At 38.8% G+C, this 16,162-nt stretch overlaps 1 protein-coding gene across 2 annotated transcripts in view; it reads right to left on the bottom strand.

Moving 5' to 3' along the window:
• Positions 1–11,872, bottom strand: part of spega (striated muscle enriched protein kinase a) — a 49,944-nt gene extending 38,072 nt beyond the window's left edge. The window contains exons 1-2 of one of the 2 annotated variants that reach the window (XM_044187123.1): positions 11,430–11,872; positions 9,724–10,253 (exon numbers count right to left, since the gene is read on the bottom strand). In XM_044187123.1, coding sequence (XP_044043058.1) covers positions 9,724–10,105 — 382 coding nt within the window. In that variant the 5' untranslated portion in view covers positions 10,106–10,253; positions 11,430–11,872. Of the gene's footprint in view, positions 1–3,363; positions 3,737–9,723; positions 10,254–11,429 lie in introns of those variants that run through there. The other variant, XM_044187126.1, reaches the window with a different exon arrangement.
• Between the last annotated feature and the right edge of the window lie 4,290 nt (positions 11,873–16,162).

Raw genomic sequence — 16,162 nt, 5'->3', positions numbered from 1 at the left:
CCTCCCTCTGCAACTAACCACCCAGAATCCTTGTCCACATTTCGGCACGGCTCTTCTATGCTGATTTGCTTCGCTGAACAATGTGCATTTTAGTGTTGTTAAGTGACGCATGTTACTGTTTATGGCCTTGTAAACACAGAATCAATATGTGAGATTTACTCCTGCCATGAATCGGGAGTTGCTCAGTGAATGATTTTGATTCTGGTCATTAGCTCTTTTTCTTCTGTCTCCATTTATTTGATGATTATCACCCAGCTGCAAGAGGTATTTTTTTATCTTAAAGACATCCCAAACTAGATTTAAATTTAAATAGTCATCCTCTTTCACTAAAGACAAACCTAGATGCAGTGGATTGCAGTTCGCAATTGTTATTTTAACAAACCTCCCTCTCTTCACCCTCGGCCGCCTTGCACTCCTCCTCCATCCATCACCAGTGAGAGGCACTCGGTCCAACAGAAAGTGCAGCAATCAATATCAATGCTTTATGCGTGATATGGGATACACCCCCAAGTAACAGTTCAACCGCGCCCGGATCAATAAGCCCATCATAACACAAGATTCCATGACCATCATCCAGGCCAGATACGGTGGTGTAGCTTCCATTTCATGCTGCTTGGAAATATCTCTCATGAGGTTGTTTTTTTATGCTTACTAAAAGCCAAAACGACTCAGCTTCAACCAATCTCTGGCTGGGATATCATAAAATATCAGCCATTAAGGAAAGATAATGGGATTTTACTGGTGCATGTCATTTATCTTACTCTGAATCTAGTTTTTGTTTGATGGTTCAGGAGGCCACATTGTCCTCTGCATTGCTTAAACCTGCAGTATATGCAGACTTGGACATAAGCCAATCCTCATTATTGACCTCCAACATGTATCAGACATGCCTGCTCAAACAAAACACAGATGCATTTTTTTTTTTTTACGTCAGATTTAAACGTCTCTGTTTAATCAGCCTGACCTACATATGCAAATTTTGGCTTCTGCGACCTCAACACATGGAGAAATCATAGACACTGAATGAGCTTTAAAAATACTTTGGACAGGTGCAATTCAGAACATGCTATAGTTTAATTAGCTTAAAACAACAAGAGAGTAAGCAGACTTCACGGAAACCCATTGATTTTGTGACAGAGGCTGCTTTCTGTGGATCACCCTTGATGGATGCCTTCCAGGCATACAGCTTTATCAGCAGCAAGTCTGGCATAATCTCTCTGCAACAGAAAACAGATTGTACTGCTGTTACATCACACTGTGATCACACTGTTTCAGTTTTTCAGTACAGACCAAGTCTTGTCATATCAAACCAGACCTTCCATATCATGTATGTCTACTTTACATTTGAAACCAGTCTTCTGTATGGAAAAGAACTGGACTGTGAAACAGTGGGGTGCTCCACTGAAGAAGTCATATTTAAATGTACAAAGGAATTGGAAAGCCAGCGCCTGTAAACGACAAGATAATTTGTATTGATACCTCACTGTATTGTTCAATAAATTTAGCTTAAATGTGACCTTCTGGTGATTTCTTGCCGTTATCCTCTGTCCGCCTGGTGTCCATCTGATAATAATAGAGTCTAATGATAATATACTTCTATGCTACAACACAGCCTTTGTTCCACATCCTCCAAAGTGGAATATCTGATACAACAGTACTGACTAACTAATGCTGTGTTATACAGTGCATCGCCATTGTTCACGTACATTGTTAGCAAAGAAATGTTTGAAGATTAGTGACAAAATACAAAAACTGTTTCCAGTTTGGAAGGCAGCAAATCCATACTCTCTTCATACAACCAAAAAAATGACATTGTGGTGTCTAACAAGAAAATGCTGCAACAAAACATCTTGTCTGTAATTTACATCAGGCCATAGATTTTCATCCACATCATACCCACAAAACACACTCAGGTGTTATCTGCACTCAGCGCCAGCACTCATGGTAAATGTTTTGCTTTGGATGTGAGAGTTGTATGAAAAGTAGAGAAATGTGTGAAGAAAACCTGAAATGTTATGTGAATACATGCAAGTTGCCTTTCTGAAGCAAATGTGAGTTGTGCTATGTTGATTCAGTTCATATGGTGAGGTGGTTTGGAAATCCCAAATGACAGTGGCCAATGTTGACAGTCACACTGCAACCTGATGCTACCACCTAATCCTGACCAAATCCCTGAGGGTTCCTGTGAACGACTGTGTACCAGCAGGATGGAACACACACACACTATTTGTCAGACCAAACACCAGCGTTGGCTTTACCCTCACATATTGCTTCAGCTGCCTCGTGAGAATAGAGAACCTAATTAATTGTACTGGTCGTTAATCCACTTGAAAGTAATATTTAGAGAATGTGGAATCATAAAGCAGCTATAGATTATCTTTGCTCCAGTATGCCAATGTAAACTGATCCCAATCCAGACAAGAGGACTGGGTCAATAAAAAATGCTGAGAGCAGGAATGCCATGCTATGTATGGTCTACAACAGACACTGTCTGAGCAGACAAGTGAACTGCAGCACATTTCTCCATTAAAATAATGAGATAAAGGACATACAACTTTTAAATGTCATTTTATCAGCCCTCCGAATTTTCAGTTTAAATGTAAGTTCTTTCATTTTTGGTTTTTCCTTAAAAGTCCCATGTACATTTCAGGAGTTTAATTTAACAAAACTGTTGAACATAGTACCAATGTAAACAAACCTTTAAAAGCATCATTATACACCTGTGGATGAGTTTTGGGAGTCTGATTTCAAATCTTGCTCTCTGGACTTAGGGGGTAGGACGACCCCTTTGTTTACATTTGGATCATGGAGTGGGCCTTTCAGGGAATTTCTGTAGTTCCCTCATTCACATGAGGACTAGAAAGATTTGCTGTTTTCTGGAAAAACACAATTGTATATGATGGACTGGTTGCAGGCTAGCTCTCGAGTAAAAAGGATAGGCCAATGATGTCATTGCCACCATTTGTAAATAGTTTTGTAATCCATTTGAAATTTCGAGAGAAAACAACTGATGACTTGAGTCTTTATGAGTAACCATATCCATTTCTGCACTATTACAAACAAGATTGTTGTACCTTAAAGTAAAATCTGCAGTAAAAAGCATTATCCATGAATAAAGCTGGGACTTTGTAGAACAGGGCAAAGCATAGAAGAGACACAAACTAAATCCAATTAGGCAGCAACAATAGCGGCCTCAAGTTGTTTTCATTTCCATTTCAGCTGTTCCACTTAGTTGACTATGCATTTTATAATTCCCTGCAAGAGTGTGATCCTTCTCTTACTTCAACCTGTTAAAAGGATCCCCAACAAACCATTTTATACTATCGTAGTACATATTTTGTATTGATACCAGCTCCCACTCACCTCTCTGCTTCTTGCTTCTCGGCCCACTCACACCTTCCCTAGCGCTCCTCAAAGCTTTCCGTGCATCGAGCAGCTCCTTCCGCAACATGGCTCTCGTCTTTCTTTGTATGTTCCTTTAAAAGCTGACTAGATGGCTACTCATGCCTAAAACAATTTCTCCTCCGAGCAGTCTTCCACAAGTCTTTTCCATCGAGACACACCACTACAAACCTCATCCTCAAAATTACTCCAACAGGCCTACTTCTCCCAGTTTCATCTTCTCTTATTATGATGTCTTTAAAATGGCTTCCTCTGTAGCATTAAATGAGGAATTGGACAAGCATGGATGTGCTGTCTTAAGATGGCTGCTGGACCTTAAAATTATATCTTTCTTAGCCCATGTCTGTCTTTCGTGCCCTCTCCCTGTCTTCCCCCAGTCCTCCCTAACTTTGACTGCCAACTTCAGCGGTCTATTTCGAGTCTTGCATAGTACAACCCCTTCAGTTGTACTGCACTTTCCCTCTGCACCCCCTTTCAGAGAGCCCCCCCTCCGTTATAGCAGGAGATTAAACACAGTGCTACACAGAAACCGAACGACCTTTGCTGTCCTCCGTGGGTCACTCTGCTTGGACTACAGGGAGTTTTGAAACTCTAGTACAAGGCCGACATGTAATACACCATTAATGATATGCTACAACTGCTCATACATTATGGGACAATGAGACAGTTACAGGGACACCAGTTGAAGTAAGGTGGATTTATATCAGACAGCTAAATGCTCATAAACCTTGCAGCTGGAGGTGAAAATAACACTGTAGCCTTGAATGAGTTAAAAATAAAGCTCAGACTGTGTGACCAAATGAATACATGAAAACAAGTATTCATTTAGATGCTTTGCATATGTGGAATTCATTTTAATCTGAATATGAATGTGATTGTAGATCGTTGTGGGCATTTACCAAGATAGTCTGGTTGCAAGTATTATTAGAGCTGATACAGTAGGACTGAACCCTCTCTGTCAACCTGTCACTCTACTTTATAGACATCTTCAAGGTGATGTAACAGACCCTCTGTCATTCATATATCTGAAGTATCAGAATCAGAAATACTTTATTGATCCCCGGGGGGAAACTCTTTTGCTACAGCAGCTCACTGTCACGTCAGTGCACACAGGAATAGAAGTACTAAGCAAAAAAATATAATACACTATAATACAGGTCAGATAAATTAAGTACCAAGTGGGTATTAGTATAAAATAAAATAAGTGTGAAGTACAAAGTGGGTTTACCGGTTGATGATAATAATATGGTATAAAGTAATAGTGCATGAACTGCCAAGTTGAGTGTAGCGTATTTATAAAGAGACGAGGATATTGCACAGCAGTAATAGGGGTATGAATAAATATCAGTATCAATAAATAGGGAATTTTAAACTGAAAAGGGTATTTATTGGGGGTCAGTGCTGCTGGAAAACTTCATCTCTAGCAAATGATTGCATCTAAACAGCTGTCTCCAATAGGAATGGTTCATTTCAGTGCTGTATTTGACTGACAGATGAGTTGTCATCTGATTGATTTGGTGTATAGATAATATTACTGTATATTTAAAGACGAACTCTGATGATTTTTCACATAAGGTTAGTTTACGAGTCAAGAGGAGTACTAGACAGCCTATGAAAACAATTGTACAAGGTCTTTTGTGGCTCTGGAAGGAGGATTTATACCAATAAACCTGCATTACAAGCTGCATAACTTAGGGCATGGAGTTTGAAAAACATGGGCATTTACCCAAAAACACATCATACATTTCCCTTAGTTGCATTAAGGGAAATGTATGATGTGTTTTTGGGTGCTCGACCCACACTGGGGATAAAAAAAAAATCAGGATATATCTTGGCCCACACTACGTCCAGTTTGACTTTTATTTTTAATGTTTCTTGTGAATCCTCCAACTTTATGTAAGTGCTAAATCACTTAAATACTAAATCACTGGACACCTTTAAAAAATACTGTTCAAGTTGACTGCGCAACGTTAGACTAGAGACTAGTGCAACAGAGAAGACAGTTTGCTGTGTGTTGCTAGATTTAGAAACCTAAATCTACCTGATCAGACTGTTCATGTTACTGAATGGATCTACGCCTAAACCACATCAATCATTTGAATGGGTTCAAGTGTCAAGTTTGGATACTGTAGTATATACTGTACAGATCTAGTTCCAAAAACTACTTAAGCTGAACCAAATTAAGTTAACTAGTTAACTCGGGGTCGGGAGCAGGGCCATGTCTCAACCACACCTCTAATCACCTGCCAAGCCACCTTTCCTTCATCCATTTACCTTTCCACCTCATCCCTATTTCACTCCATCCAACCCATTCATCCTCTCATCCCTCCTGTCCACCCCTCTCTTTTTCAATTCTCTGCATACCTCTTCTATCTCCTCCTTCTCCAGGTACCGTCTGGGGTTTATAATGGGCTTGGGTGACATGACACTTAAGACGGGTCCCCTCCACTGAGTCTCCTCCTTCCCGGCTTCCATTACAAATATATAGAACAACTTCACCCGACAACGTCCAACCCCTAGTTTCACCCTCTTTCTCACATCCATCCATCCTCATCGTTCAATACTTCTCTCATATAATTCAACTTGTTGTGGTGTGATGTCAGCTACACAAAACAAAGAAAACCTTTAAAACCTTTAAAAGCATCTCTGATTTGAAATGGTTTGATTATTTAAAAGCTGTGTGTTTACTTGAAAACCCTCATCACAGGATCCATACGTCTATGGGTTTTTGAAAACTGAAAAAACTGTAGCAGAAATATATTTTTTCTGCTCTCCTATCCTGTTAATAATGTTGCAGCCCCACATGTTTATCTTGCGAGCCCTTATGGGTCCCAACCCCCAGGTTGAAAACCACTCCTTTAAAGGTGCAACAAAGACCTTTTCAAATGTTCATGCTCCTGCGTCACAATACGACAATCTTCTATTATAAAAGTAGCTTAAAATATCACAGGTGACCGATGTGCTGCTTTTTCAGAGCTTCCATCAAACTGCTTATCCAGCCTTTAGATACCTGACAGTATGTTAATCAAACGCTATACCGATGGTGACGTCAAAAAAGTAGTCTAGATATGTGACACAGCACTATGGTATCTGGTTGGTTTGATCTCACAGGGTGATATCTTAAAGTGACAGACCTGACTGTCTGTCTAACTCACTGAGCAATGCTCAAAAGCAGCCAGAACAGCCATTAAACCTAACCGCACACACGTGCACAAATTACACAGTAACAGACACCCACACAAATACATATTCACTGTCCTCCCCACCTCAGCACACCCTCCCCGTCTCTCTTTCATCACACTCGCTGTGATTGAGTGTGACAGCGCTGCATCCTGACCGTGGTGATGCTATAATTATCTGTGATGTCTGCTGGTGCAATCGGAGAAGGGGGCCGGCGGCATCCACACATCACTAGAGCACGAGCCCTCTAGCCGGCACGGCACATACCAGGCCATAAATAACCACAAGGAGAGAGAGAGAGAGAGAGAGAGAGAGAGAGAGAGAGAGGTGAGATGTACGTGGGAGGCAGAGGTCAGAGAGATAGTAAGACAGCTAGGACCCTGAAAATGGATAAAAACGAGGACATAGTGGTGAAAAAAAAATTACTTTGCTGTATTTTACCTGTTTGCTATGCATGTAAATAGTGACAAAAAAATTAAACAATAAACAAAAAGACTGCTGTGTTGTTTTTAAGTCTTTTGGGGAAAACCAAGTGAAGTCTCTGTTAAAGCAAGTCCAAGTCGAGCCACAAGCCTTCATAAGAAATTATTTTCAGGTCTAAATGCTGACAATTAAAATGACACGTCATTTGACTATTTTGCTTCTTAGGCCGATTCAATGCATAGACCTGAGAATTAAATATTTAGGGTTCACAGCTATGCAAGGCCTGCCTCTTGCTATTTTGTTTTTGTTGGATTTTACAATGGCAAAATTTTGACGTTTTTGCTTTTAGGTCAAGTCTTTGGAGGGTCAAGTCTCAAGTAAGTCAAGTCCAAGTCAAGTGTCAAGTCTACATCTCTGGACATAGAGAGAAAGAATGTAACAAAAAAGGATTAATAAAGATTTAATTAAAATAGTGACAAGAAATATAAAAATGGACCAACAAAAAACATGCTGTACTGTCTTGCAACGTTGTTAGATACATTGAAGTCATAACTTCAATAAAGCTGAAATTAGCACAGAGACAAAAGAAGAGACAGTGAGAGACAGATGAAAAGAATGAAATAAAGAGCAGAAATAGACAATGAGGAACACAGGTCAAAAAGTAAAAACTGACCCTGGATTGAAGGGAGAAGATCAAAACCTCCTAGATTTGATCTTCTCCCTTCAATCCAGGGTCAGTGAGACAGAGAGGAGCTGAGCAATATGCCAGCTGACGTGTGCCAGCTCATAGTGTGAGAGCTGGTGACATGTGAGCTCACCTGTCAACTTTCTCCACAGGCCAAGGCAACAAGACCATGATCAAATCTACCTAGCAATGATCTCACTGAAAACTTTATTCTATATTCGACACACGGCACTCAAATGAATGATGCAAACTGGTCGTGACTATTTATACCTCCAAATGTGATGTTAATATCCTATGAATTTCTGATTATTAAGCCCATAACAAAGTAGAAAATCACCACTCAATGGAATCTGAGGTTTGGATCAATTTGACTACAGTTTCAAAAGACTGTAATACAATGCAACTGCAGTGCAATTGTACCTGACAACAATTAACAATAACATATGGCATAGGGCTATATGTGACATATATGGCTGGGATATGCTTATCCCTATGAGTTTGTTAGTGGGGTATGGAGGAGAGTTGAGCTTAAAAAAGCCACTGCTTCACCGACAAAGACTATCCTTATTTCTGCAGAGGTGACACAATACAGTAAACTGGGAAATAATAGACAATCCATTCAAATCCATCATACTGAAGTGTCCTTGAGCAAGATACTAAAGCATGTCCAGATATGTAAGAAAAGGAATTTTTTGGAGACAGTTACTTTTTCAAACTAACTGGTTAGTTTATTTCATAACCTGCACTAAATGTATTACAGTACATTGAAAGGGCAATTGAAAAAGCGAACTATACGCATAGAGTTTGAGAGAAGTGAATGAGACATAGTGAAGACGATGTGGAACATGGGACAGACCGGACTGCTCTTACTGAAGCCCTTCAAAAACATAAATTATGTCTTGAGTGCTTTGCTGTGTGAATTTATGCTGACAGAATGACCACCCCAAGCGAAACTGTCCCACCAAAGTATTTTCATTTAGGAAATGTTACGGAGCTGCAACGGCAGAAAGAGACTTCTTTATAAATCTTACAGCTTAATCGTGGTCTCATTGTCCTGTTTAATTGGATGGTTCTCTCTCAATGTGACCATATTTCAGTAAGAAGTAGCTTAACTTTTGCCATTCAATATAAACTATGTTCCATCAACATCGCAGCAAGAGCTTCGGCTAAGCCTCAAATCTCACAGCTGACATGTATTTGCAGTTATCTAACCTTTTTGTATCATGTTAACCTTATTATACATGTTACAATATAATGTAGCTGCAAGCTTTCAGACTGATGATACAACTGATGAGTGATTAACGATACAACTACTAAGTCATGTACACAGCTGTAGACAGTCTAATGATTTTTCTCCATTTTGAAGTCTTGAAGGCAACTTTTCCCTAATGTGAATTTCCCAAGTTTCCTGACTTTAATTACTTGCAACATATCCTCAGAAAAGAAGGCTCTTACCAGGTGCCCAAATCCCAACTTCCTCAGCTCAGTAAACACAACAAACAACACCCAAAGGTTCAGCTGCGTGCAGCTAATAGACAGCAAAGGCAGGTGACACTTCTCCCCCCCCAACAAAGCTGAGACTCTATTTACATCCACAAGCTGATTTAAAAAAAAGTATCTTCCAGTGCTGCTCTGCAGACATGGAAGACAGGGTTGCTGTCTGATGATCAAAACACAGTCTTGAATCTACAATTGTTTTTTCTGCGTGAACTTTCACTGACTGGGATAATGTTTCAAGGGATCCAATATTCATTAGAAAAGTATTAAAAATGGCAATTAGTTTAACAGATATCAATCTTTTATATTTGGGTTCTAGTGTTAGTCATAAATTAACTGGTATTCTGTACACAAAAGGAAATACAACATCAGTGTAAGTTAGTGATAGGTCCATTCGAGGACCCTTTTAGGTCTTAAAGAAACTGTTACCACACATTAACAGGTTTAAAATAAAATATGACTGATGTTTAAAAAGCCAATGTCATGACTTAGGTCTTCCTGTTAAATTAGTGTAAGTTTCAGTTGTTTGTGATTACCTTCACCAAGGTCCATAATGGCCAAGACAGCACTGCAGCTTGCCTCTCCCAGCTCATTGGTAGCCACGCAGGCATACAAGCCAGCGTCGCTCGTGCGGCAGTCCCGTATCCACAGCCCTCCTGGGTCCTGGGCTTCGGATGGAGGAAGGAGCTCATCGTTGTGGTACCAGGTCAGCGAAGGTTTTGGAAATCCTGCCACCGACACCCTCAGTCGGATATCACAGCCTGTTCCTACTGCTGCTTTACGGAGTTTACGAATGAAAACTGGTGGCATGGGTTCTTGCATTGCAACCCCGGCATCTAGAACAGCCTGGTCCTTGGTGACTTTGGACCTCTTGGAAGGGATGTTGAGACTGAGATTCGATCCAGAGCCTTCTGCCATCTTGATTTCTTTAAGGACTGTACTTTTATCTGTTAACTGATTGAGGTATCAAGATGAGCTTCAGTTGTTGAAGGCCTCCAATGGTTCACATATCTCTGGGCTCACAGGTAGAACAGAGGATGTTTGACCTGGGCTGTTGCACTGGGGACTGTAATGACATCAATCAGAATGACATCAAAGTTATGTTTAAACATTTTACAGTTTGACTACAAACACTGTTTGCTAGTAAATGTGCTCATTAGAAAAAAATGGCTTTAAACAACCCATGTTTACATTTTCATGACAAGCAACCTCTTGCAGTTATATGAATAATGACTTCCTATTCATAAAAATGACAACATTGGTTGGGTGTTCAAAAAGCTTAAAAATACAAGGCATTCTACGTTCAGTAAGGGTTACTCGAACCATTTTCCATGTCAAAGTCTACTAGAGTACTACTCAGCCTGTAAAAAAAACACTTGCATAATGTCTTCTATTGTACTTGAGGAGGTTTGTGACTCTGACAAAATGACTCAACGGACATCACTCGGATATTACAGCTTTGGCTTGGATACAACACTTTTTTTTACAAAGCCTGAGTTACAAACTTGGGAGATGAAGTTTGGCAAAAATGGGTGGGAAGGCCTAACTAAAGATGCTTTTGAGCTGCATTATGGGAAGTGTAGGATCCAGGTTTTTCGGAGTTTGACCCATACAAAAGGGCAAAAAGTCAAGATGTCTGCCTCTTTTGACAATTTTTTTTTAATCTGTCTGTTGCAAGTCACCCAAAACTTATGAAAGGTATTAAATCGTTGGAGAACTCTCTAGTAAAACAAGATATGGTCTAACTTTTCTCTTACACACTGGCTGTGTCTGTCATTTTGATGCCAGTAGTACACACCTAACGTGCTGTGCAGACAGAAGACGTAGTCAAGGTTCGGTAGCCTGAAAGTTACGATGAGAGGGGGCAAAGACGACATGTCCTGACACCTCAACCCTGTATAACAAGACCCTACTTATGTGTGGTACATTTAAAACAATAGCCAGTGGTGTTTTGAATGATGTAATGTTGTAAATTATAAACATGTTAAGTAGGATGGGAAGCAAATCCCAGCCTTTCAATTAACTTTGACAACCTTTTCCTAATCTTAAGCAAGTTATTCTTCCTAATGGTGAAAAACAAGGTACTGCTGGTGTGTCTTTGTCCTACTGATGGGAGCACCAGATATATAAAAAGCTCACATGGGTCAGTTTGGACTGCAACGACAAGTGACCTATTTGGTCATTTTAGGTTTTTAGACATCCTACAATTTTTTACCCGATAATAGAAGGAAATGCAACTTACCTCACTTTTGCCATTAAAGCTGAAAGGAATCCCTTTGGACATCCCCGCAAAGTCCAAGTGAAGGTAACAAGATCCATTGAGCAAAATATTTCATCTCAAATCATTTGCTAAAGCCTGTGTCTCTATGTGTCCTTTTGCAAGAACAGGCTGTAGGTGTAAGTCCACCCTAGATCATGTAGCATTAACAGCCACTGCCATGGTCCCTTTCAACAGCTTTAAACCCAGTGAAGAGGGGTGAGACAGAGAGCGAGAGATCCTTTTTCCTAAATGTCAAACCACTCAGGACTTCTGCTCTAGTGTGTTTTCAGTTACTAACTACCTTTGAGCAGTTTTACAAGAAATACACTTTTAACCTTCTTAAGCTTCTAAGGACTTAAATCAGCTCATGTTATCTGTCTCTCTCTCTCACTCCCATCTCACTGCTTCACCCCCAACTCCCTCAGGTTGGGAACGACAGCTGCACCACCGCGATAGGTCACATTTCTTGGACTGCCATGTATGACCTATACACACTCACACACACACACACACACACACACACACGCACACACACACACACGCCCACACTCCAAGTCCTATAGATAATGTTATCAACCAAAATGTGTGTGTGTGTGTGTGTGTGTGTGTGTGTTTGTGTGTTTGTGTATGTGTGTGTGTCTCTGAGTGTATGAGACAGGCAGAGACAGCATGCGTGTGACAGTTGGAGTTGCTATAAAAAGAAAGTCTAAGAATAAAGACAGGACTTAGTGATTCCTACAACTGTAGGACAGTGATATAACAATACAATGTAATATAACTGGTTGGAATAATTGCAGTAGACACAACAGAATATGTTTAATACATTTATCCAACTGAAGTGGTTTGAGGAGTACATTTGTAGTGTTCTTAAACTATTCAGATTTATTTTCTATATCTTTTGCATGTGTTACATTTGTATCTTTTTTTCCTTTTTTCTTTATGAATCTTTGTTATTGTTTATTTTAATTATATATGTTGATTATTTTGTGACACCTAGCCATGTGCCTAGCCAAGTTATTCTTTACACTGTGATATAGTGCATTGGTGTATATAAATACAATCACAAATAAGCTCGCAAATGTAAAAACACATACTGTAGATAAAATCCATAAAAACTTAGATATAACAATAAAAAAGTACCCCCTTTGGCCAAAATCCTGATTTAATGCAGGCTTTTTCTTTATTCTATTCACTTTTAAAAGCAAATTAAAATAACAGTATATTCTTCAGTATCATTCAAAGCAAAAGTAAAAATTCATCAAAATGTGATTTCATCTGTCAATATATCAAAAAGCAATTGTGAGAAATTGTATGCCTGAACCTGCAAGAAGACACAAAATATTACATAACTTCTTGTTTTCTTTCTTTGAGTGATGAAGGTTCAGTCATTTATGGGCTAAATATGCAGCAATTTGTGAAACAGTTTTAAGTTCACTGGCATAACCACATCATTTTTTTTTATTTTATTTTTTGTAAATTACATGAACAAGGATGCTCCTAAGCAAAACATTTCTTCAATAAGGGCATGCTTACAACTGTTTGATTACAATTGAATAAAAAAAGGGGTCCAGATCGTATCAGATAAGAATATACCCAAGGCTCTGTATCAGGAGTTAAAACACTAAAGTCAGTGTTTGGTTTTGTCTGTATTCTCACAGTTTCCCGCAGGAACAACGTGTTCAAACCTGTCTTTACTTGTCGTGTAACAAGCCGTTGGGCCCTGAGTTGTGCTAACACTGAGACAAAGATTATTTTCCTAAATACACTGCACTTGCATGATTATTGGACTGCATAGCCAAATGTCATGAAGTCTGAGACAGGTATCAGCAACTCATTAAGGATCTCTGCTTCACCTTCACAACTTAGATCACTTTATTATCAGATTTTTTTTTGAGAATAGCAACATTTGCATTGGACATTTGAACTTTTTTTTTCTTCATATGTTTCCTTTTCTTTCAGTTGCTGTAGTGTCTCTCCTGTTGAAACTCTTTTATATTTATATTGTATTATAAAAAATATCAGTCTCACACTGTGTAGCTAAACAATTGAGATTTCTTACTTACTTCTGTGTGTGTTTGTACACAGCCCTGGCTCTGTAAATGAGAAATAAACAAAGTGGCTCGGGCCGAGCCACGCAACACTATTCCAGCCTTGATTTGAGTGTCAGGTAACGTTAAATGACTTGTCCATGGACATTCAGCTTACTTTCTAGTTTGCCAAGATATGCTGTTGTGATGTTAGCTATAGTAGCAGGAGAGTTGTGAGCATCGCTGTCTGGAGCTGCTGTGCTGGCTCTGGGAAACCGTCTCGTCCTCTCTGGCTGTGAGCTTCGCAGCAGCAACTGTAGGGACAGTTTGCTAACCCACAACCTAGCTAACGTTACATTACTTGCTGTGCTGTTGTTCGCTCTATATCATGGTACCTGTCATGGTATTGGATTTCTCCAGAATCGCATACCCCACCTTTAAGTTAATTGAATATCAATAAAACTAAATATTGATTAAAATATATTTCAAGTAGCTTATCGTCTTCAATATCATTTAAAGTGTTTCTAAACAGAACGTCAAAGTGATGCCAAGAGCCCTTGTTGTTAAATTGGTCTAATACTTTACATCTGAAATTTAGGAGTTTCTGATAACTTTAACAGAAAAAAAAAACATTACTCAAAAACAGTGTGAGGATTCTACTTTTTGTCACAAATTCAAATTATCCCACAGCTGCTACAAAGACCAATATTTGGTTATCAATTGTAACCACATTATACCAAAAGCCAGTTCTACCTTAAGCATGATTACAGACATTCTGCCAAATTACACGTCATTAAATAATGTTCACACTTGTTTAGGCATCATTCTGTTTCTTTTTCTTGAGTAATCAAGATGTTCTCAATGACACTGACTACCACTGCCTGTGAGTACAATGTATTTAGTATCCTAGGGTTTTGATAGAAACCTCATCATCATTTTTAAGTATTTCAAGTTAGTTAAAGTTTGCTAAATTGAAAAAAGCGCCTCATGATATACCTTGCCTGTGTTTTTTATTTTAATACATTTTTAATTCAGATTGTGCTGTCAGCAGAGTCATCCTAAATATATGCTCTGTATGATTTTTTGTGCTGGCTGCAGCCTGGTAACACAACAGCCACACTGTCAAAAATACTGCCACATCATTTTTTATTTTTTATTTTATCTTTCATATATAGGTAGCCTAATTTATTCCACTGCAAATTACGGGTCCCAGATTCATAATTGGCTAATTTATGTTTTGTGCTGCCAGACTGAGTAGTTCAGTTTTAGATCAAATTGGACTCCCTTGACCTTAGAAGGTAAATAATGTTGGCCATGGAAATAATATAAGTCTGGTGCAGCCTTGAAGTTATTTAATACAGTATTATATGACTATATTAAAAATTTAGCAAACAATAATTTCTGTATGTAACTGTAATGTCTCTTTCAGAGTGAGTGTGTCTTTTCAGTGTGGCATGTCCTGGTGAACACAATGCATGTTCACCATGTCATGACATGCCTGGACATGACAGGACATGTCGTGATTGTCTCACTTAATATTGGCTGTTGTTTTATGTCTTTTTGTACTGCGTTTCACAAACATACCTTATGAGCTGATATATATGTACATTTATTGTTACAGTATGTGCTTACAGGACAGTTGCATTGCATTCTAAGTGTTTATTATGTAATTTATAAATGACAGACCTTCTCAAAAATGAAATAATCAATTGTTTTCATACAATCAGTAATAATCTGATCTATTTTAGTTCCTCTATCATCTATTTCAGGCTCACTGATGGTAAACCAAACTACTTATATGTAGTTTTTTAAATAGTTCATTAAAAGTGCTATATTATTAACTTGGTTACACTAAATCAATGTCAACGTTTTCTTGATACATAAAAGCATCAATGTTCATTTGTTTCTCAGCTTAACCAAAGCACTTTGATCTACTGACACCCCTGTGAAGAAAAGTCCCAACCCCATGTGGCACTGACTTAATGGATGACTAAGCTTGCTTTAGATCACCTTGACTTCATCCTGCTTTTGGCAGGTTTGACTTTAAGAAGCTGTTGCTGTGGTGACAGGTTCTGAAAGATTTTCAGTTTGCCTCCAGTCATAGAAGATTCCAGTTCATACGAAATTAAACACTGAAAGTACGAGGAATACGGCCAAGGTGCTGGAGCACCACTGTTTTTGATTCTTCTTCTGCCTTAAAACAAGCTATACATTTTTACATACAACATAAATTAGACCTTATTTAACATATTTCAAATACTCTGATGATGCAATATAACTTAAGTAGTAACACCTGAAGTATAACACCTAGAAAGATTCCTTGGCTTCTTAAAGATGAATCCAGCACAAGGTACAAAAGACGTGGATGGCAACCATAAGAGAGTGGCCAGGATATGCAGCATGTCACATTTCTGCAGGTGTAATGAGTGGAAGTGCTGCAGGCTGCCATCAATGACTTTCATCTGTGAATATTCTCTGGACAGTTTCCTTCAAATCCGTGTAATAAAAGAGACCCTGGTGAGTTTTTCAATTACCTGTTGTCTCAGATCCATACATGTTGATATCCAGTACTACTAGAGAAGTATTAGTATAAAGGAGAATTGCATTTTTTAAAACATATTCACATATAGTGTCTGCCATCAGTCCTATCGTTTAGTCCTGAAGTTTTTAGCCAGCTATTTGATGCAG

This window comes from Siniperca chuatsi, linkage group LG24 (genome assembly GCF_020085105.1).
Source record: "Siniperca chuatsi isolate FFG_IHB_CAS linkage group LG24, ASM2008510v1, whole genome shotgun sequence".
In the NCBI taxonomy this organism is placed as follows: domain Eukaryota; kingdom Metazoa; phylum Chordata; class Actinopteri; order Centrarchiformes; family Sinipercidae; genus Siniperca; species Siniperca chuatsi.
Note: the sequence above shows the minus strand (reverse complement) of the source record. Positions and strands in the feature narration are given on the sequence as shown.